The sequence below is a fragment of the Sphaerodactylus townsendi genome, linkage group LG05, assembly GCF_021028975.2.
Source record: "Sphaerodactylus townsendi isolate TG3544 linkage group LG05, MPM_Stown_v2.3, whole genome shotgun sequence".
Classification (NCBI taxonomy): Eukaryota; Metazoa; Chordata; class Lepidosauria; order Squamata; family Sphaerodactylidae; genus Sphaerodactylus; species Sphaerodactylus townsendi.
The window spans coordinates 14,648,581-14,670,432 of record NC_059429.1 but is presented as its reverse complement, the minus strand read 5'-3'; the positions used below and the strand labels follow the sequence as shown (position 1 = coordinate 14,670,432).

General features: G+C 49.5%; 1 protein-coding gene across 1 annotated transcript in view; it reads right to left on the bottom strand.

The window, feature by feature from the left end:
• The window catches only part of SBNO2 (strawberry notch homolog 2), a 126,890-nt gene that overhangs the window by 51,896 nt on the left and 53,142 nt on the right, over window positions 1-21,852 (bottom strand). Inside the window, 3 exon segments of the mRNA XM_048497659.1 lie at window positions 2,599-2,694; window positions 7,810-7,884; window positions 7,887-7,970. Coding sequence (XP_048353616.1) covers window positions 2,599-2,694; window positions 7,810-7,884; window positions 7,887-7,970 — 255 coding nt within the window.

Here is a 21,852-nt window from a genome sequence, read left to right as displayed (position 1 = left end):
TTATTAGGAGAAGAGGCCTGGACTTTGGAAGGAAGCAGCGAGTTCCCAGATGTCCCATTTGTAGTCCTCCTGGGTCACAGAGGTGGAAGCGGAAGGGCTGCCTTTCTCTCCCCTCCTCCACTGACCTTACAGTTGTACCTATCAATTTAGCACATGATCCCATTCTTCCTCAAAGGAGATTGGAATCGGCCTCCTTTTATCTTTGCAACAACTCTGTGAGGAAGCATAAGCTGCAGCAGCCAGGGGACTGGGGGGTTGGGGAGGAAAGACAGGGCCAACCTTCAGATCCGATTGGGTATTGGATTCAGGGTCCATTCAGAGCCGCTATCAGTTGAGCAGGAAATACTGAGCCAGGGAATCCAAGTGGTCCTCAGCTTCATGCGTCGGTGAGCAAAAAACGAGCCGTGGTCTTTTGCTTTTAGTGAGATGGTCAAAAGCTCGGCAAGAGAGGAGGCGTTTTTGCACGCCAGTTGCTCAATCTCCAGCAGGGTTTGGGAAAGGCCTGCCTTCCTCCTAAGACTTTGGAAAGCTATTCAGCCAAGATCGCAGCCTGTTCACCACGAGCCTTGGGGATTTCCCCGACGCATGGAGTTCCAGCCAATTATCTTGTTTCTACTCTATCTGTTGAACGGCGTTGGGACTTTATGCTGGCCCGATTTAAAAGTATTCCTTCAGCTATGACAGCGGTTCTCAACCTTCCTAATGCCGCGACCCTTTAATACAGTTCCTCACGTTGTGGTGACCCCCAACCACAAAATTGGTATGCATAAAATATAAAAAGACCATTTTCTGATGGTCTTAGGCGACCCCTGTGAAAGGGTCGTTCGACCCCCAAAGGGGTCGCGACCCCCAGGTGGAGAACCACTGAGCTATGACGAACAGGTAGGTACCAAAAAATTCCAAAACATCAAAGGTATTGTTGTTGTGGCTCTCTTGACTCCCTGTCCCATATTCTTCTCGAATGTGGTTTAAATGCTGATGTACGATCTTGCTTAATTCACCCTTTATTACTGTCAAAGAAAATACAAAATTCTTCATATGCTGTATGTTTTCTTTTACAGGATCGTTCTTTTGACGTCACTTGTACAGTTGCTTCTTTTTTGGCTATCATTTTAAAACGATAGTTACTGTTTTACTTGACTATTGCTGTTGGCTTAGATTTAATTATTTTACGTAGGAGGTTAAGAGCTCGTGTGTCTAATCTGGAGGAACCGGGTTTGATTCCCCGCTCTGCCGCCTGAGCTGTGGAGGCTTCTCTGGGGAATTCAGATTAGCCTGTACACTCCCACACACGCCAGCTGGGTGACCTTGGGCTAGTCACAGCTTCTCGGAGCTCTCTCAGCCCCACCCACCTCACAGGGTGTTTGTTGTGAGTGGGGAAGGGCAAGGAGATTGTAAACCCCTTTGAGTCTCCTGTAGGAGAGAAAGGGGGGATATAAATCCAAACTCTTCTTCTTCTTCTTCTCTTCTAATAAAAGGCACTGACTGACTGACTTTGGAAAGCCACCACCAGGTGGAGGAGATGGTGGAATGTCCAGTGGCAGAAGCTTTGGACCATTTCTGGATCTGCTGGACTCAGGGACTACGATTCCCTTCAGCCCTTTCTTCCACCCCGGGGAGGGATTATCCAATGACAGTTCTGGCCCTTCGAGAACTTTCCAGAGCCCAAGCATTTGCCAGCTCACGTGGGAAACCTGCATGTCCAAATAGACATCTGCCTCCATGTAAACAAGGAGAATATCTGGAAGGAAGCTCACTTTGAACCAGATGAGTTCTTCTGGGCATTTTTTTCTAGAGCAGTGATGGTGAACCTATGGCACGGGTGCCAGAGGTGGCACTCAGAGCCCTCTCTGTGGACACGCACACACAGAGTTCGTCGTGTGGGGGGGAAATTGCCCACACACACACACACACATCTAGGCTGGCCTGGGCCGCTCGGCTCGATTATTAGCATTAAACCTAAGACCTAGTTTTGGGGGAGCAGTGTAGGTAACCCTGTTAAGCGCTGTTAAACCCCACTGATTTTCATGCAAAGAACTAAAGCGCGATCCTTTACCTGGGAGTAAGCTCGGTTGCTGGCAATGGGGCTTGCTTCTGAGTAAACCCATCTAGGGTCATGATTCACCCGTTCGAAGAGTTGCATGGTTGCTTCAAAGCAAAGCCAACAACTACCACCAAGTTTACTCCCGAGTAACGCATGCCTTGGAGCCAACTGTTTTTTCTAAACTGAAACCTCAGTATTCAGGTTAAATTGCTGTGTTGGCACTTTGCGATAAATAAGTGGGTTTTGGTTTGCTATTTGGGCACTCGGTCTCGAAAAGGTTCGCCATCACTGTTCTAGAGGGGAGTAGTTAGGGTGGAAAGGCAGCCTGAACTTCTTTGCCTGAACTTTTTCTCCTCCCATTGAGGAGTCCCCTTACGTAAATCAACCGTCGCTCTGATGCTGCCATTTCCCCTTCGCCCCGTGGCAGGAATGCCGTTCGCAGGCAAACCCCTGCCCAGGCCATGTTGTGGGCAGCCAGAAGAAGAGGAAGCCGGAGCGATGAAGCCGCCGGAAGACATTTCGGTCGAATGAGCTGCTCGGTTTCGGGGCCTCACCTGAAGGCTTGAGAGAAGGGGGGTGTCTTGAATAGCAGGAACGTGGCTGTCCATTGCTTGCAAACCCTGTAAGCCTTGCAGGTCGGGAGGCAGGAGCTGAAAGGGGAGAGAGGAAGGAATAGCAAACATATTAGAGCAGAGGGTAGGGGTTAGAGTAGGGGCGGCCTATCTATGGTGCTCCTACACTATGGTGCTCCAACTGGCCATCCCGGCAGGGGCTGATGGGAACTGTAGTCCATAACATCTGGAGTGCCAAAGGTTCACCCCCCGGGTCTAGGGGTTAGAGTAGGAGTGGCCAATCTATGGTGCTCCTACACTATGGTGCTCCAATTGGCCATGCTGGCAGGGGCTGATGGGAACTGTAGTCCATAACATCTAGAGTGCCAAAGGTTCGCCCCCCCGGGTCTAGGGGTTAGAGTAGGGGCGGCCAATCTATGGTGCTCCTACACTGTGGTGCTCCAATTGGCCATGCTGGCAGGGGTTGACGGGAATTGTAGTCCATGAACATCTGGAGCACCATAGGTTGAGCACCCCTGGGTTAGAGGGTCCGTCTAGAATCTGGGACGCCCAGGCTTGAATCCCCACTCGGTCCTGGAAGCCCACCAGGTGACCTGGGGTCAGTTATAGCCAACCACTATCCTACTGTTTCTCTACACCAGGGGTCTGCAACCTGAAGCTCTCCAGATGTTAATGGACTACAATTCCCATCAGCCCCAATTGGCCATGCTGGCAGGGGCTGATGGGATTTGTAGTCCATGAACACCTGGAGAGCCGCAGGTTGCAGACCCCTGATCTATACAAAGTGTATTTAAAAATTAAAACGATACCCCCCCACCCTTTCCTTTTGCCTAAAATCTGAAGTCTTCCTGAGCAGTGCTTACATCGAAGGAAAGCTACGTGGAGGATGGTTGGACCCGCTGCATTCACTGAGGTTAAGCTATCTCCCTGGATAATTGTGCGGATAAAACGGAGGAGAGGTGGACAACGCAAGCCACTCTGGGGTCCCCACTGGGAAGAAAGGGGAGGTATAAAGGAAAAGGAAGGAAGCCAATCACAAAGAACAGCTGGACTTCCTGGCTACCGGTGTTTGATAACTCTCCTGCCAGTGAGCTGATTGTGTTGCTTCACGCCCCCTCCCCAACACTTGGCTGCATCTACTATGTAAGTTCCATGGTTCCAGAGGACAAAGAAATAACAATGGCACTGGGGACACAGCTCAAGATCTTGAGCCCTTCAGCTTCCCATTTGTGTGTGTGTGTGTGTGTGTGTGTGTGTGTGTGTGTGTGTGTGTGTGTGTGTGTTTAAAGTTGTTTAAAAGGTTTCTAGTCCTCAAATCAAAACACTCAACAGACATTGCACAGTAAAATGGAAAGAGAACAAGTGAGATTCATGTTAGTTAGACAGTCTCTCCCCATGAACTGCAGAAGTCAAATTACGCACAGACGCACACGCAATACATTTATCTTTCTTCCTTTGCGCACACTGCTAAAAGCTGCAGAATCCATTTCCTCCTAGGGCAAAATTTTAGGGGATTTCAATTCCAGTAACATAGAACAAAATATTTCTAGGAAGTCCATAAATAAAAGATGAAGGCCTCCCCTGTTCTCCACTACCCCCAGCCCCACCCCGCCAGGCTGCTCCTTCAGCAGGCGGAGACTACGGCAGTTGAAGGAGCAGCCTAGCGGGAAGGGGCTGAGGGGAGGGGTGTGGGGGGGGGGGGCATTCTGCGGCCCCCAAGTGACCAGTTGGCCCGGGGACATGTGATCCCACATGTCCGCCTCTGAGACTACCTCAACAGACAGATGTTCAGTTTTAGAGGCTGGAAGTCTATAGCCACCACTAGATGCATCTCCCCCCTCCCCTAAAATCTCTCCAAACCTTTCTGAAAACCATGAGAGTTACAATCTTGTGTCAGTGAGTTCCACGTGCTAAGTGAGAAAAACGTTCTGCTAAGCGATTCCTTTTGGCCGCCCTACGATGCTTTAATATTATAGGAGAGCAGTAAAAAAGGACCTCCACTGTTTGTGCTATCTTTTTGCCCTCTCTCGCTCCAAACCTTCAGTGGCCAACCCAGAAGGAAGGAGGAGGCAAAAAGGGAAGTACCCCCTCTCCCTGGAGCCCTGTTCTGAGCGTGCATAAAGACAGGCAGTTATACAGTTCAGGGGCTTTTTCTGCCACGATCCCCCAGCCTGTGAAATTCTCTGTCATGAGAGGCCGGTTAAGAGAGGCCCTTCCAAAAACTCATGGAAACCATTTTATTCCCAGGGTGGAGGGCGGGGTTTCTCTTTTCCGCCTCCTGCAAACTCTATACCTAAATACACAACCTACCGCCTCTTTATGTTTTATCCCTGTTCAGTGGTGGGATCCAAAAATTTTAGTAACAGGTTCCCATGGTGGTGGGATTCAAATTGTGACGTAGCGCCAATGGGGCTGGGCATTCCGGGGGTGTGGCCGGGCATTCTGGGGGCAGGGCATTCCGGGGCGGGGCTGTGGCAAGGATGCAGCCACTGCGTCGGTCCTTGGGTGGGAAACGAATGCACGCAGGCGCAGGCTGCCACGCACGCCGGTGCACCTCCTGCTAGACTGCTTCAAGTTGTGCGCGCTACTGCTGAGAGGAGGGGCGTAACGAAGGCAAAAATCACGTGGCAAAATCACCAATTAGTAACCCCCTCTCGGCACACACAAATAATTAGTAACCTACTCTCGGGAACCTGTGAGAACCTGCTGGATCCCACCTCTGCCCCTGTTGCTATCTAGTTCAGGATATCCATTTCCCTCTCCATCCTTAGAAGGAGGAAGAGGAGGAGTCTGGATAGGATTTATAACCCTCTTTTCTCAATTGTAAGAAGTTCCAAAGAGGCTTACAAACTCCTTTCCCTTCCTCTCCCCACAACAGACACCTCGTGAGGCAGGTGGGGCTGAGAAAGTTTTGAAAAAACAGCGACTAGCCCGAGGTCACCCACCAGGCTTCCTGTGGAGGAGTGGAGAATGAACCCTGGTTCTCCAGATTAGAGTCCATCGCTCTGAACCAGGGATCTGCAACCTGTGGCTCTCCAGATGTTCACGGACTACAATTCCCATCAGCCCCTACCAGCGTGGCCAATTGGCCGGTTAGCTCAGTTGGTTAGAGCATGGTGCTAATAACGCCAAGGTTGCGGGTTCGATCCAAGTACGCCGCCGAATGGTGAAAACCTAAGGGCGGGGAAAAGCGACCGTCGGCCATCTTAGGATTTAGGCGGGAAGAATTCCCTGAGGGGAGTCCCTAACTAATCTGCTGCAATTAACAATTATCAAGTGTCTAAAGCAGCTAACAAGGGTAGAAGCATAGAAAAGAAAGACAATGAGGAGAAAAGGACTGGACAGGAGGACAAAAAGGATAATAGCCAAGGAATTAGTACCGGAGACCAAGAATTCCGTGCGCTCCCTGTCTAGGCAGGAAAAATACTGGCTAAAATGGATGCCAAGCCTGGACAGGAAGTGACGAAATTCTGTTTCCTGCCTCCCTGAGATGGGGTGGAGAATCACCCACCAAGATGCCCCAAGCCTCCAAGAGAACAGCCCGATCTTTCACCAAACTTTGCAACCTGGGGGGGGGGGGAGGAGAGACCTCAGCAGGGTATATAATGCCACAGAGTCCACCTCCCAAAGTGGCCGTTTTCTCCAGGTGACCTGATCTCTATATCTTGTGGATCAGTCATCCTAGCAAATCTCCAGCCCCTACCTGAAGGAAGGCAACCGAGAGATTTCACATCAGCTCTCCTCACCCCCACCCCACCCCCAGAAAAAAACCCAGCTGAGTTTTTTCAGCCCAGCTCCAAAATCATCCCAGGAATGCCCCTGGTCCTACAAGCACCACATGCCAAAAGAGAAGTTAAAACCGCCACATCGCCTTTGGCGGTTCGGCGGGCAGAGTTATCGAGGCTGCAAGACAGACAAGAGCGACACATCGCTGAAGCAGAAGTTGAAATATGCTGTAATTATCCCGCTTCTTGAAAAAAAAAATGCATCTTCCATTACTGGAAGTCTGAGTCAGAATCACCAGCAGGAAATTGTTGTGGGGGGGGAAAGAGTTTTGCATGTGGTATATTTTCCAAAGCCGACGCTTCAGCCCTCAGGTAATGCGCATTCCGATCCTTGCCAGTGGCAGTTAAAAATCACCTGGCTCCCAGCCACCCCAACACCCAAAAGAATACATATCATAATTAATTGGGAGGTTAACTGGAGCCGGCCATTTTTCTTCAGGCGAGGGTGAATTTTTCTGTTCGCGGCGAAATTAAATCATGGGTTCGTTTTAAAGCAGCGGTTCTCAACCTGTGGGTCGCGACCCCTTTGGGGGGGTCAAACTACCCTTTCACAGGGGTCGCCTAAGACTATCGGAAAACACATATTTCCGATGGTCTTAGGAACCGAGACACAAATAATTTTATGGTTGGGGGTCACCACAACATGAGGAACTGTATTAAAGGGTCGCGGAAGAAGAAGAAGAAGAAGAAGAAGAAGAAGAAGAAGAAGAAGAAGAAGAAGAAGAAGAAGAAGAAGAAGAAGAAGAAGAAGAAGAAGAAGAAGAAGAAGAAGAAGAAGAAGAAGAAGAAGAAGAAGAAGAAGAAGAGGAGAAGAGAGAAGAAGAAGAAGAAGAAGAAGAAGAAGAAGAAGAAGAAGAAGAAGAAGAAGAAGAAGAAGAAGAGAAGAAGAAGAAGAAGAAGAAGAAGAAGAAGAAGAAGAAGAAGAAGAAGAAGAGGAGGAGGAGGAGGAGGAGGAGGAGGAGGAGGAGGAGGAGGAGGAGGAGAGTTTGGATTTATATCCCCCCCTTTCTCTCCTGCAGGAGACTCAAAGGGGCTTACAATCTCCTTGCCCTTCCCCCCTCACAACAAACACCCTGTGAGGTAGGTGGGGCTGAGAGAGCTCCGAGAAGCTGTGACTAGTCCAAGATCACCCAGCTGGCATGTGTGGGAGTGTACAGGCTAATCTGAATTCCCCAGATAAGCCTCCACAGCTCAGGCGGCAGAGCTGGGAATCAAACCCGGTTCCTCCAGATTAGATACACGAGCTCTTAACCTCCTACGCCACTGCTGCTCCTTAGGAACCGAGACACACATAATTTTATGGTTGGGGGTCACCACAACATGAGGAACTGTATTAAAGGGACGCGGCATTAGGAAGGTTGAGGACCACTGTTTTAAAGAGACGTTTCCAGAAACGCCCGGGCCTGACCTCTATTTGGTTCTGCTGCGGCGTGTTGACGTCCCATATCGTTGGCACGTTGAGGCTGTCGGCGGGCACGAATTCCTAATTTGTCCGGCTATGTCCGAGAGCGAGTCAGCAGGGGAGGAGAAGAGGGAATTGTGGGAGAGCTCGTTGAGGTATGAAGAATCCTGGAAGGAAGCGGGGAGGAAGAGAACAAGAGAATCACATCCACATCCAACGTTTGGTGCTGTGCTAGGAAGTCCCTTGGTACCCGAAGGCAAGTAAAATGCCTACTGGGATGACAATATCCCTGCAATACAACAAACGGTGCAACGTATGTGTTTAACTAGAAAAAATCAGCGCATTATACAATTTAACAAATATTATATAAATAAGCAATATTGACTCTCAGTTTGCATGACTCACAGTAATATACATATCAATGGGTATCAAGTCAACCAATAATAAACTGCAAAGTCTCGCAGTGCTGGCGGGTTGTCACCCTCCTCTGGCACTAATGGAAAGTACAGTCGCAAACCTCACAAGAGTCCTGTAAGTGACACAATAGTTGGTTTTAGCCTCAGCCGTCAGGATCAAAACATACAGCAATGAACGGGCTCCACTTAACCTCCCAAGTAACTTCATCAGTGTGATGTCCTCTTTACCATGACAATATCCCTGCCCAGGTAGCCACAACTGCAGTCAGGGTTGCCAGATTCCAGGTGGCGCCTGGAGTTCTTCTGGAATGACAACTGATCTCTGGGCTACGAAGATCAATTCCCCCAGAGAAAATGGTAACTCTTCAGGCTGGACTCCATATGGCGTCATACCCTGCTCTCCCCAACCTCTGCTCTTGGCAAGATCAATCCCAAAATCTCCAAAATCTCCAGAAATTTCCCAGACTAGAGTTGTCGGCACTAACTGCAGTGACCGATTTCCTTCTATGAAGAAGTGAATCAGGACTTCTCTTCCATCTCTAATTCACGGCCATCTGTGTTCTCACCTAGGCTCTCTCCCTTTCCCTGTTTTACCCTCACAGTGTCTGAGTAGAGGTTAAGAAGAAGAAAGAGAGTTTGGATTTATAACCCCCCTTTCTCTCCTGTAAGGAGACCCAAAGGAGCGGACAATCTCCTCTCCTTCCCCCTACAACAAACACCCTGTGAGGTGGGTGGGGCTGAGAGAGCTCCGAAAAGCTGTGACTAGCCCAAGGTCACCCAGCTGGCATGTGTGGGAGTGCACAGGCTAATCTGAATTCCCCAGATAAGCCTCCACAACTCAAGCAGCAGAGATGGGAATCAAACCCGGTTCCTCCAGATCAGAGTGCACCTGCTCTTAGCCACTGCTCTTAGCCACTACGCCACTGCTGCTCCCTGCAAAGGCAACAGCTAAGGGCTGAAAGGAGAAGCGCATGCATTGCTGCTCGCTATGGCAGCAGACTCTGTGAGCTGGAGGCATCTGCTTCAGAAGAGGACTGAGTCATCACAGCATCCTGTCCCCATTTGCAGGGGTGTCTTACTTAAGCCCTGTCTTGGGCGTAGCTCTGCCTGGGTGCAAGGAGTGTGTTTCCTGGTAAGCTCTATGTACCTGGTCTTCCTCTCAACTCTGGCTTGCAGCCTGCCTGATCTCCTGCCTGTGCCCTAACTCTGGACAGACAGTCTTTGCTTGATGCCCATCTTAACTCTGGGCTGCCTGACCCAGTCCTAGTTCAGGGATGCAACCTGTGGCTCTCCAGATGTTCATGGACTACAAATCCCATCAGCCTTTGTCAGCATGGCCAATTGTAGTCCATGAACATGGCCAATTGTAGTCAATGAACATCTGGAGAGCCAAAGGTTGCAGGCCCCTGAACTAGTTAATACCTACCGGAAGCACACAACCAGTTTCACAGTTGCACTGACAACAGTGGTGAACCCACTCAGGATAACCCCACCCATCCACCGGCCTTGCCCCACCCCCCGCCCCCTAGTTTTTATTTTCAGTTGTGACATAAGAACATAAGAACAAGCCAGCTGGATCAGACCAGAGTCCATCTAGTCCAGCTCTCTGCTACTCGCAGTGGCCCACCAGGTGCCTTTGGGAGCTCACCTGCAGGAGGTGAAAGCAATGGCCTTCTGCTGCTGTTGCTCCCGAGCACCTGGTCTGTTAAGGCATTTGCAATCTCAGATCAAAGAGGATCAAGATTGGTAGCCATAAATTGACTTATCCTCCATAAATCTGTCCAAGCCCCTTTTAAAGTTATCCAGGTTAGTGGCCATCACCACCTCCTGTGGCAGCATATTCCAAACACCAATCACACGTTGCGTGAAGAAGTGTTTCCTTTTATTAGTCCTAATTCTTCCCCCCAGCATTTTCAATGAATGCCCCCTGGTTCTAGTATTACGAGACGAGAACCTCTCCAGAAGATTACCTATACCGGAGGAAAGCACCACTGGTAGCAAAATAGATCCTTGGGATCTGGCCTGAGTATGCGTTCGTTTTAGCAGCGGATCTTCCCAGTCATGTGACTGAACCCAATAATGCTTTTTTGGGTTGTTAAAAGAAATACAGATTGCCTCTGAAGAGAAACTGATTATATCAATCAAACTTCTGGGCACCCAATGAATGTGCAAGTCATTGCCTCCTAGACAAATTCATGGAGGTGGGAGGGGAAATAGATCCACCAGTGGCTGTTAGAGAACTAAATGGAACTTCAAGTTTGGAGGCAATCCACCTGTGAGTACCAGAAGCGTTCAGGTGCTGCTCACAGGATTCACAAGAGAACCTGGCCCACAAGGGTTTGGCTGTTCTCTTTGGGGCTGCCTCAACAGCTCCTTCAGTGGTGGAAAGTGCTGTCAAGCCACAGTTGACTGATGGGAATTCCATAGAGTTTTCAAGGCAAGAGGTGGTTTGCCATTGCCTTCCTCCGCATCATGACTCTGGTATTCCTTGGAGCCGTGGTGGCAGGGGCTGATGGGAATTGTAGTCCATAACGAGTGCCAAAGGTTCGCCACCACTGCCTTGGAGGTCTCCAATCCAAGTACTGGGCTCCATCAATAGGAGTATAGCATCTTGATCAGTGGTTCTCAACCTTCCTAATGCCGCGATCCTTTAATACAGTTCCTCATGTTGTGGTGACCCCAACCCTAACATTGATCCATTTCACAGATGGAGAACACTGGTGCAGAGAGTCTTGCGCGACCCCTGTGAAAGGGTCGTTCAACCCCCAAAAGGGGTTGCGACCCCCAGGCTGAGAACCAGTGATCTAGATCAAGTGTAGTTATACTAACACACTATTCTGCATTGTTCAGATCTCTCCCAGAATACTGTGTCCAGCTTTGGGCACCAAAATTCAAGGATACTGACAAGCTGGAGCACGTCCAGAGAACGGTAAATGGTGAAAGGTCTGGAACCAAAATGGTAAAAGGTCTGGAATCTATGCACTATAAAGAGAGACTTGCGGAGCTGGATATGTTTAGTCTGGAAAAGAGAAGGTTAAGGGGTGACGTGATAGCCATGTTTAAATATTCTGTTGTTCTGCTGTTCCAAAGACTGCGACATGGAGTAATGGATTCAAATGACAGGAAAGAAGGAGGAGGAGGAGTTTGGATTTATACCCCACCCTTCTCTCCTGTAAGGAGACTCAAGCTGGCTTACAAGCTCCTTTACCTTCCTCTCCCCATAACAGACACCTTGTGAGGTAGGTGGGGCTGAGAGAGTTCCGAAGAATGGTGACTAGCCCAAGGACACCCAGCAGGAATGTAGGAGTGCGGAAACACATCTGGTTCATCAGATAAGCCTCAGCCACTCAGGTGGAGGAGTGGGGAATCAAACCCAGTTCTCCAGATTAGAATCCACCTGCTATTAACCACTACACCACATAGGCTCTCATCTATTTTAAGAAGAATTTCCTAACAGTAAAGGGCTGTTTGTGAAATACACTGCCATGGAAGGTGGTGGAATCTCCTTCTTCGGAGGTTTTTAAACAGAGGCTTGGTGGCCATCTGTCGGGAGTGTTTTGATTGTGTGTTCCTGCATGGAAGAGACCAAAAGGGCCATCTGGTCCAACAGGGTATTGGACTGGACGGCCCTTGTGGTCTCTTCCAATTCCATGATTCTATTAGTCAGTTGCCAAGCTTCCAAAAGCTGAAAATATCGGACTAGCCTGGGCCAACCAGGTCAGCGATGAAAGCTTATTTGGGAAGAATAAACCCAGCTGCTGCTGAGCCCCTTTCTTTGTCTTCTTGTGGAGAAACAAAGGAAGGCTCTCCACATTTTCTGCAAGGAACAGTGGAGGCTTCTGCCTTGGAAATCCCTGGTCATCTCCACCACTGGCAAAATTGTTGGTTCCTGCTACCTGCACCCAGTGGTGGGATCCAAAAATTTTAGTAACAGGTTCCCATGGTGGTGGGATTCAAACTGTGGCGTAGCGCCCAATGGAGCGCTGGGGAGACACGGGGCGTGGCCGGGCATTCTGAGAGGCAGGGCATTCCGGGGGGCAGGGCTGTGGCAAGGGCCTTGCCCGGCTGCACTTGCGGGTCCTGGTGGTGAAACAAATGCACACAGGCTGCCGCGCTGCCTTGGTGCACCTCCTGCTAGACTGCTTCAAGTTCTGCGTGCTACTGCTGAGAGGAGGGGCGTAACGAAGGCAAAAATCACGTGGCAAAATCACCAATTAGTAACCCCCCTCTCGGCACACACAAATAATTAGTAACCTACTCTCGGGAACATGTGAGAACCTGCTGGATCCCACCTCTGCCTGCACCCCACCCACCCTTCAAGAGCATGGGTGAAATCAGCACTGAACATCCAAGAGTAATGCCAAACACCACCTGACCTGAATGGCCCTTCTATGGTCAGATCTCAGAAGCTAAGCAGGGTCAGCCTGGGTTAATAATTGGATGGGAGACCACTGAGGAAGTCTAGAGTCGCTCTGCAGAGGAAGACAACGGCAAGTCACACCTGAATGCCTCATGCACCTAAATCTGGGCTATTTACACCATTGCTCCTCTTTCGCAGTTACCCAGGATATAATTATTAGGGGCATACTGTAGTTAGTTTCCTTAGTATACTAGGATTAGTATACTAGGATACTATACTAGGATACTATACTAGGATACTAGGATACTAGTATACTAGTATACTATATGGTATATTAGGGTTCTGTAGGCTAGATACGTGTAGTTTAGAGAAAATTAGGTAGCACTGTCATTTTGTAGTGATAGTATTGTAGCAATAGTATTTTTGTGGCAGTACGTAGTACTTTCAGTAGTTACAGTTTTAGCGTAGGGAAACCTATTTTATTGTTAATGAATTGATCTAGTACTGTGATTATTGCTATTGGTCCACTGGTTTTTGTGCTACTGTTATCGTTATGGTTGTTGCTGTTATTGCTATTGATATTGCTAGGTCCGTAAGTCAAATCGCCATCGTTAAATCTAAATTTGATTGTGTTTATTATTATATCTATTTTATTGATGTCTAAATTGGTTATTGCTGTGATGCATTATTATGCTATTGATATTGTTGTTTTATGACTTATTAATGTTGCTGTTTATGCGATGCTTTATTGTTTGTTCACTACTGTTGTTCGCCGCCCTGAGCCCTCTGGGGGAGGGCGGGATATAAATTAAATGTGAAATGAAATGAAATGCCCAGGCCGCCCAATGAGGTCACCCTTAAGTCAGCTGTGACCTGAAGTAACTTTCTACCACCAATACCGAACACCACTCAAACACAAACCCCAGAAGCCCTGTCCACAAGTTACAGCGAACACAAATTACAGCCACTAACCTGGATAGCTTTAAAGGGGACTTGGGACAGATTTATGGAGGAGAAGGCGATTTATGGCTACCAATCTTGATCCTCTTTGATCTGAGATTGCAAATGCCTTAACAGTCCAGGTGCTCGGGAGCAACAGCCGCAGAAGGCCATTGCTTTCACCTCCTGCATGTGAGCTCCCAAAGGCACCTGGTGGGGCACTGCGAATAGCAGAGAACTGGACTAGATGGACTCTGGTCTGATCCATCTGGCTTGTTCTTATGTTCTTACATGTACAACCTGTGTAAAGTGTACACTTGACTGTTTGGATGTGCCGCAAACAGTTCACATATCACAGTATAACTGAACAGGCGACACAAGCCCCACATTTATCCAGGCACTGGTTCCCAGGCTTCATTCATAAAGTGAACATGCAGGGGTGTTTGCCTTACACACAGAGGTATGCACGTACAGGCAAGATGCACCCACTATAACTTGTGGACAGGGCCACAGTGTCCTGATGGATGAAATTAGTAGAATTCCCGATGGATAACCCAGGCATAAAGACTCGTCCCGGGTCAGAGTGTAAAAAGAGAGACAGCGCCCTGCTGGATCAGACCAGAAAGCTCATCTCTCTCAGAGCTCGGCTGTTTCTAGCAGCGGCTACTGCTGGTGTGCAGACAAAGCACCGAGGTGAGGAGGAGGAGGAGGAGGAGGAGGAGGAGGAGGAGGAGGAGGAGTTTGGATTTATATCCCCCCTTTCTCTCCTGCAGGAGACTCAAAGGGGCTTACAATCTCCTTGCCCTTCCCCCCTCACAACAAACACCCTGTGAGGTAGGTGGGGCTGAGAGAGCTCCGAGAAGCTGTGACTAGCCCAAGGTCACCCAGCTGGCGTGTATTGGAGTGCACAAGCTAATCTGAATTCCCCAGATAAGCCTCCACAGCTCAAGCGGCAGAGCGGGGAATCAAACCCAGTTCCTCCAGATTAGAGCGCACCTGCTCTTAACCACTACGCCACTGCTGCTCCTGGAAGCTGCTACCCCTGACTGCGGAGGCTTCATTTAGCTGCCAGGACTCAGCCATCCTTTGAACGGCTGCAGATGAGAGAGATTCTGGACACATCCGTTTTATTGCAAATGTGATATTGGGGGGTGGTGGTGTCATTTTAGTTTTGGGAACAGTCTCGCGTCGCTTTAGGTGCCGCAAGTTTACACGGCGCCCATGAAATCTGTCCAATTCCTTTTTTAAAGGCCATTCAAGCGAGGAGCTGACATCGCATCTTGCAGGGGGTGAGTTCTATCATTACGCCGTGTGTGAAAACATAAAAGCAACCGGGCGGGCAGGATGTTCCACCTAGTCCAGCATCCTGTTCGCCCAGCAGCCAAACGAATGGACACAGGAGCCTTAAATCTCCTTCTAATACCCTCCTGGTCGACTGGTCTCTACAGGCCCACTGCCACTAAAAATTGAGGTTTCACTTAGTTGCCTGCAGCCTCCGATGGACTTCTCCATGGACCTGCCTTGCTCTCTAAATCAGCAACCATCCCTTGCGAGTGCCACAAACTAATCATGAGCTGGGAGAAGAGCTTATTTTTTGTCTGTCCTAGCTCTTCTCAGCCCTGGCCTGGACGGCCTAGGCTAGCCTGATCAATTCTCGGAAGCTAAGCAGGGTGGGCTTGGGTTAGTACTGGAGAGGGAGACCCTCAAGGAAGTTAGGATGCAGACGCGGGCAATGACAACCACCTCTGAACATCTTTTGCTTTGAAAACCCTACAGCACAGGTGTCAAACTTGCAGCCCTCCAGATGTTATGGACTACAGTTCCCATCATCCCCTGCCAGCATGATGCTGGCAGGGGATGATGGGAACTGTAGTCCATAACATCTGGGGGACTGCAAGTTTGACACCTGTGCCAGGGTCACCGTACGTCGGCAGGGGGAAACCGGAAGATAAATTCAGGGAATGGGTTGGCGCGGGCGGCTGAAAAGAGCCAGGAACCCCATAGCTTTTCCACAACAGACTGCAGGAAAAATATTCTATGTGGGGATTTTATCTCCCAAAGTGCTTTTCAGTGGCGTCTTTACTGAAGACGCCTGAAGTCGCGTTTCCAGAGGATTGCAAAAGATCCTCGATGCGTCAGTTCTACAAGCAAGCCAGGGGTTCGCGGCAGCTATTCCAGAAGGATTTCACCTCTCTCTCTCTCACACACACACATATATACAGACACACACACACACAAAAGGTACGGTTCAACAGCCGGGCGCTCATGAGCCTACGATCCACCAGCAGCGTGGCTTGTTAGCAAACTCAAAGGACGCATCCTTTTGCAGATCAGCTGGGTTTCTTTGCCGCCTCGTTTTGAAAGAGTCCGCTCAAACATCTGCACAACTCCAAAGCACGCACAATTTTAGACTGACAGAAGTTAGTCTTTTAAAAGGGGGGAGGGTCACAACCACTTTTGCACCAAACTGCCAAGGGGTTCAGGCTGACCTGTGCAGGTTTTCCACTGGTGCGCTCTCAGAGTTATTTGCAGAAGTAGGAGTATTAGCCCAGATTTCTTCACCCCAATTCTGACCTTCCAACTGTACCGGATCCCTGACTATCCAGTATTATAAAGCTTCAGTCGTTTTCAGCGGGTTTTTATCATGATCTAAGTATCCTCCACTGTCTTTGGCAGAGATGCTGGATATTAGAGGCTTCATGCAAACATAGAAGTGAAAAGATCCACAACGGGTGCAGCTCTGAGCTTTTGATGGAAAAGAAGGGGATGCGCAAATACGATGAAGCAGGTGCATATTAAAGCAAGCAATGTGGACTTTAAAACAAAGATACGCGACCAGGACACTGTGGGAGGCGGAAAAATTGTGCGGGAACTGAGCAGAAGGCAGAGCCCTTCTCATTTCAGCCACCCAACCAATCGATTCTATTTCAGATCAAGCACTCCAAACCCAGGGGTCCTTCATCTGAAAAGATTCACACTTGAGATTCATCCCAGTCCGAGCAAACTCGTGCATTTCGTTCAGTGGCTGACTTTGGTTTTGGTGTGAGGAGTCAGATAAACAAATCACATGGAATGGAAAACTGGAACTACGAGGAGTGTGTTTTTTTTCCTCTGGGATGCTGGGCTCAGGGACTGGAGAAACTTTTCAGGGAAATAAAACTGGAAGAAAAATAACACAACCCTGCCAAACTGTCCACCGGGTCATTCGAAAACGCAGAAAAGTAAGAGACAACAAAGGTCACACCCTTGGGGTCCGTTTATTGCAAGGTCTTTTTATGCCACGACAGTTGACAAATCAGGGCGCTCTCTCTTACACACACACACACACACAAACACACAGCACAACAAAGCTATATTCCCTTTTCTTTTCCCTGCTTACGAGTTCACAACTCTCCAAGAAATTCCAAGAGTTTAACAACCCTGCCGGTGTCCCCGAAGCACCCTGGAGGCAAAAGTCGCCCAACCAGCGGGAGATGAGGAGACTCGGCGCTCAAGTGTCTCTGGACTTTGACCCCTGGAAAAGGAAGAGCTGGTTATCCCCCCCCCCCACCTGTTTTTTAAAAGTTCACCTGTAAAGAAAAGGCAGGGAAATAAAGAGGTTTTCTAAAATAATAGTAAATTTGAAAGGAACGTTACCTTGAAAAGAGATGCAAACTTGAGCCAGAACTGAACCTGGGACATAGTAAAGCCGGCGTGCCGGAGGCCGGCCCGAATGTCAAAGTGGACTCGTTCTGCGATACGGCTCGGATCATGACAGCAGGCGCATCGGGAGCCAGCAAAAGCGAGGCATTGATATATATGTTTTTTTTTAAAAAAAAACCTGGCCTTAAATTAGACAGAGAGGAAAAAGTGGAGGGGGTGGCGGACCCGGGGTGGGGGTGGGGGGTGGGAACGGCTGGCCCCGTGGCTCCCTCTCCTCTGCCATAAAAGTCTTCAGCAATTGGTTTAGTCACGAAGAGGAGGGCACTTGCTTCCTCTAAGTCCAGCTGCCTGACTTTCAGGAAATGAAGCCTGCCTGGTAAGTCAGTGAAATTACTGGCAATGAGAACAGAATTACTGTACGTGGAGCAATTTAACCACAGAGCCACTGTAAACAAAGAGCCCAGTCGGCTAAACGGGACAAAACAGCGCGGGGTTGCAAGAGCCAAAGCAACGCTCGGTAGATCCCGCCCCTTCCCCCCCTCCTGCTGCCAAGTTTTTGGGCCCCCCCAAAAAATTTAAATGGGGAGGGTGAAGAAGACAAACAACTTTTTTAAAAACCCCAAACTTTATTTTCTCCCCTTTTTCCCCCCAGCCGCAAGCTTGCTGGGGTGAACCAAAAACAAAGGCTAAATTTAGCCGAGGGTTCCCAAGGGCGGTTGTAAAATTACACTTGAAAAGGAAGCCGGTGACGTTTCCGCCTTTTTACCCACCGCCAGCTGTGAAACTTTAAAAAAAAAATATCACACACCGATGCTACCAATCTGTAGGTAGGGGAGGTCAAAACTGAACTCCACCCCACCCAAATTAGAGCGAACGCAAAACTTTTCTTCCCAAGTTTGTCAAACCCAAACCAGACGCACCCGCTGAAGTTTCAGGTTACCCGTTTGAAATAAGGACATGACTCAAAAACGGGGGGTGGGGGGGAGATCCAGAAGAAATGACAACACGCTTTGTAAACTGACTGGAATGATACACAATCACAGAACGGCTAAAATCTGGGAGGACATCAACGCCTGACTCCTCTGCAGTATATGTGCTCGCTTTCAAAGAGGGTAACACAACAGGCTTGGCAACGTTTTGGGTTCAGTGTCATTTTTCTCCCCAAAAAGCTGCGTTTTCTTTAGCGTCATGGTTTTGAAAACCCTGAAGAGCCCTGGAACACAGAGTTCCTAAGGGACATCGTCGACCCCACAGGATCTTGTCTAGCAAGAAATATCTTCCCTCTTGTCCTATGCACCTGCCACAAGTGTGGTGCCTTCCTAAGAACATAAGAACTAGCCTGCTGGATCAGACCAGAGTCCATCTAGTCCAGCACTCTGCTACTCGCAGTGGCCCACCAGGTGCCTTTGGGAGCTCACCTGCAGGATATGAAAGCAATGGCCTTCTGCTGCTGCTGCTGCTCACGAGCACCTGGTCTGCTAAGGCATTTGCAATCTCAGATCAAGGAGGATCAAGATTGGTAGCCATAGATCGACTTAGTGGGAGCCTCTCAAGGGAGTCCTTCCTCCCCACTGTTACCTCCCGGGAGCCCCACAGAATCAGGTCTCCAGGTAAAAATTATCCAGGCTGTAGGTGCACTTGGCAGTTTTGTTTCAGTTTTGCTTCTTTTCCCTCCTTGAATCCTATGTACCATTTCTGATGCTCTAGAGCAATTCTCCGTTTCCTCCTAACTGTGGTTAGTTGGTGGTTTCAGGATGGAGAACTGCGGTTCGCTTTAGAGGGAGTAACCAACAAAATTTTCAGAGAAATAAAACAATGCAGTGGTGCGGGTGAAAAGCATGTTACAAACCCTGCAGGGTCTACACGTTTTTAAAGAATTCTCTGCATGCGCCATCAACTATATTTATGTCATTTATACCCTTCTTGAGGACCATAAGTGGCTTATATCATTCTTCTTTCTTTCATTTCTTCTCACAACAACCCTCCTGTGAGGTGGGCTGGTGTCTCCATCCCGAGGTGGGGCATCTGCCAGGGTCCAGGGCACACTGCCACCAGTCCCTGCTGACACACTGCCACCTGTCGGCACATCCTTCCTTTGCCCACTTGCTTGCAAGCGCTCTACCTACTTTCCTCCCAGCTACCTGGGCTGCCCATCTCTCTCAGGGAAGAGATGATGATGGTCACAGCAGAGATGCTCCCAGCCACGTTTACTCCAGAGAGCCCTCGAGGCAGGCGTGTCCAACTCTGGGGCTTCAGATGTTCATGGACTACAATTCCCATCAGCCCCTGGGAACTGTAGTCCATGGGAATTCCCATCAGCCCAGATGCGAATTGTAGTCCATGAACATCTGAAGCCCTAGAGTTGGACACCCCTGCCTTAAGGAAAGGGCATGCAAGTCTGTGGCAGTGGGCATGAGCAGGCAGGCAAAGGATGTACAGTGTGGGGTTGCTGGCAATGGGGCTTGCTTCTGAGTAAACCCTCCTAGGGTCGTGATTCACCCGTTCGAAGAGTTGCACGGTTGCTTCAAAGCAAAGCCATCAACTATCACCAAGCTTACTCCCGAGTAAAACATGCCTCCGAGCCAACCATTTTTTCTTAACTAAAACCTCAGTATTTGGGTTAAATTGCTGTGTTGGCACTTTGCAATAAATAAGTGGGTTTTGGGTTGCAGTTTGGGCACTCAGTCTCAAAAAAGTTCGCCATCACTGGTCTGAGAGACTGTGGCAGGCCCAAGGTCTAAGGCGAAGTTTCAAGGTCTACTCAGAGATTTGACACCAGTCATCCCAGGTCCTAAGTTCGAATCACCATGCCATATCCCATTTTTGGCCGGGAGGGTATACGTTTATATCAGGGGTGCCCCCACCTTTTTGAGCCTTTGGCACCTTTGGAATTCTGACACAGAGAAGTAGGCACAGCCACAAAACGGGCACTACAAAATGGCGGCTGCGGCTTACCTTCAATTGCACAGTCCTTGTGCTACGCCAGCAGCTGTGGCCAAAAGTAAGCTTTTTCTGAATTTGCACAGCCAATCAGAAGCCTGGGTGGAGAAACATTCCACCTGGCCCTGTTCACTTTCTAAAAACACTTGGCGGGAGCCATGAAAGGCATTGGGAGGGCACCATGGTGCCCATGTGCAACCCATTGGGGACCCCTGATTTATATCATCGTTTGAAGCTGAGCAAAATGGGGGGGTGGGTGGTGGTGGAAAGATCCTAGGATGCTGCCTGACTTTGAAGATGACTCGAATCCTTGCCAAGTGTGCAATTTTTACACTTATCTGTCCAGAGAAAAAAAAAGACAGAGAGGGCTCGAGCCTTGGCGGATGCTGCGTCCTTGTTCCTACAAATCGTCCCCGTGCTTCAAGCTCAGGTGCCTGGCGGGCGGCTGCAGGGGAGGGGGGTCCCGCTCACGTCCATGCTTGTTGGCTTTCCGTCACCAGCATGTTTCTGGGCGCATGGGTGAACCCCCTCCCTCTTCCCAGTCACGAGCAGTGAATCACCTCCCGATTAGCTGTGAGCACGCTGGTCCAGGAAGGCACCAGCCTTCCCGGTGCAACAGCAGCCAATCAGGAGAAAAGAATCCTGACCGAGCTGGCTCCCGGAGCCCTGGACCCGATGCCGAAAGGCAGGTATTCTAGTAAACAAAGAGGCCCCAAAAAAAGAGGAAAACATTTCGAGTAAATGTAGTGGGTTAAGCAATATCAAGAAAAGGGGTGACGAAAGGAAGGAATCTGGAACGACTGGTTCCGCCAGGTGCTCGGCGTTTGGCAGGTGTGCCAACCGACAGCTGTCTTGGAAGCCCACCTGTGCCTTCTCCCTTGCTGAACCCAGCTCCAAAAGTAGGGGGCTTGCGGGCTCTGGCCCAGGTTTAAATGGACCCAACGATGCTCGGCCAAGGGAAGTCACTTGGACTGGGACTCTCCAGTGAACATCTCACCTGTCTGAGTTTGTTTGCATAGGGTTTTAGTCTCCTGCCGCCCAGCACAGTAGGCTTGTCGCTGGCCAGAGAGCAGTCCCCTGGCAAGATTATTATTGGACTCCTACTGAGACAGGGGCATCACTAAGGAGAGAACAGCCCCTCACCTCTAGGGACCTTGAAAACCTCAAAACGTCTCCCTTCCTTATGTGATTCTCACAACAACCCTGCGAGGTGAGAGAGAGAGAGAAAAAGTAACTGGTCCAAGGTCAGCATGAGAGCCAGCACAGTGTGGCGGTTAAGAAAGATGGACTCTAACTTGGAGAACCAGGTTTAATTCCTCACTCCTCCACATAAGTGGTGGACTCTCATCCAGTGACATGGATTTGTTTTTCCACTTTGCCTCAGAAGGTATCTGCTGTGAGGGCTTGGGAAGAGAAAGGTGGGGTATACATCCAAACTCTTCTCCACCAAGAGAGCCTCACGATACAGCAGAAATCTGAACTTGGGTCTTCCAGATCGTAGCCCAATGCTCAAACACTACACCACATTGGTTACCCACACACACACACACATGCACACACAGAGACAGAGAGACCGGGGGGAGGGGGGAATTCGAGGCACCTTAGAGCAGTGGTGGCGAACCTATGGCATGGGTGCCAGAGGTGGCACTCAGAGCCCTCTCTGTGGGCATGCACAAACAAAGTCGTCCTCCCCCACACACATCTAGGCTGGCCTGGGCCGCTGGGCTCGATTATTAGCATTACACCTAAGAC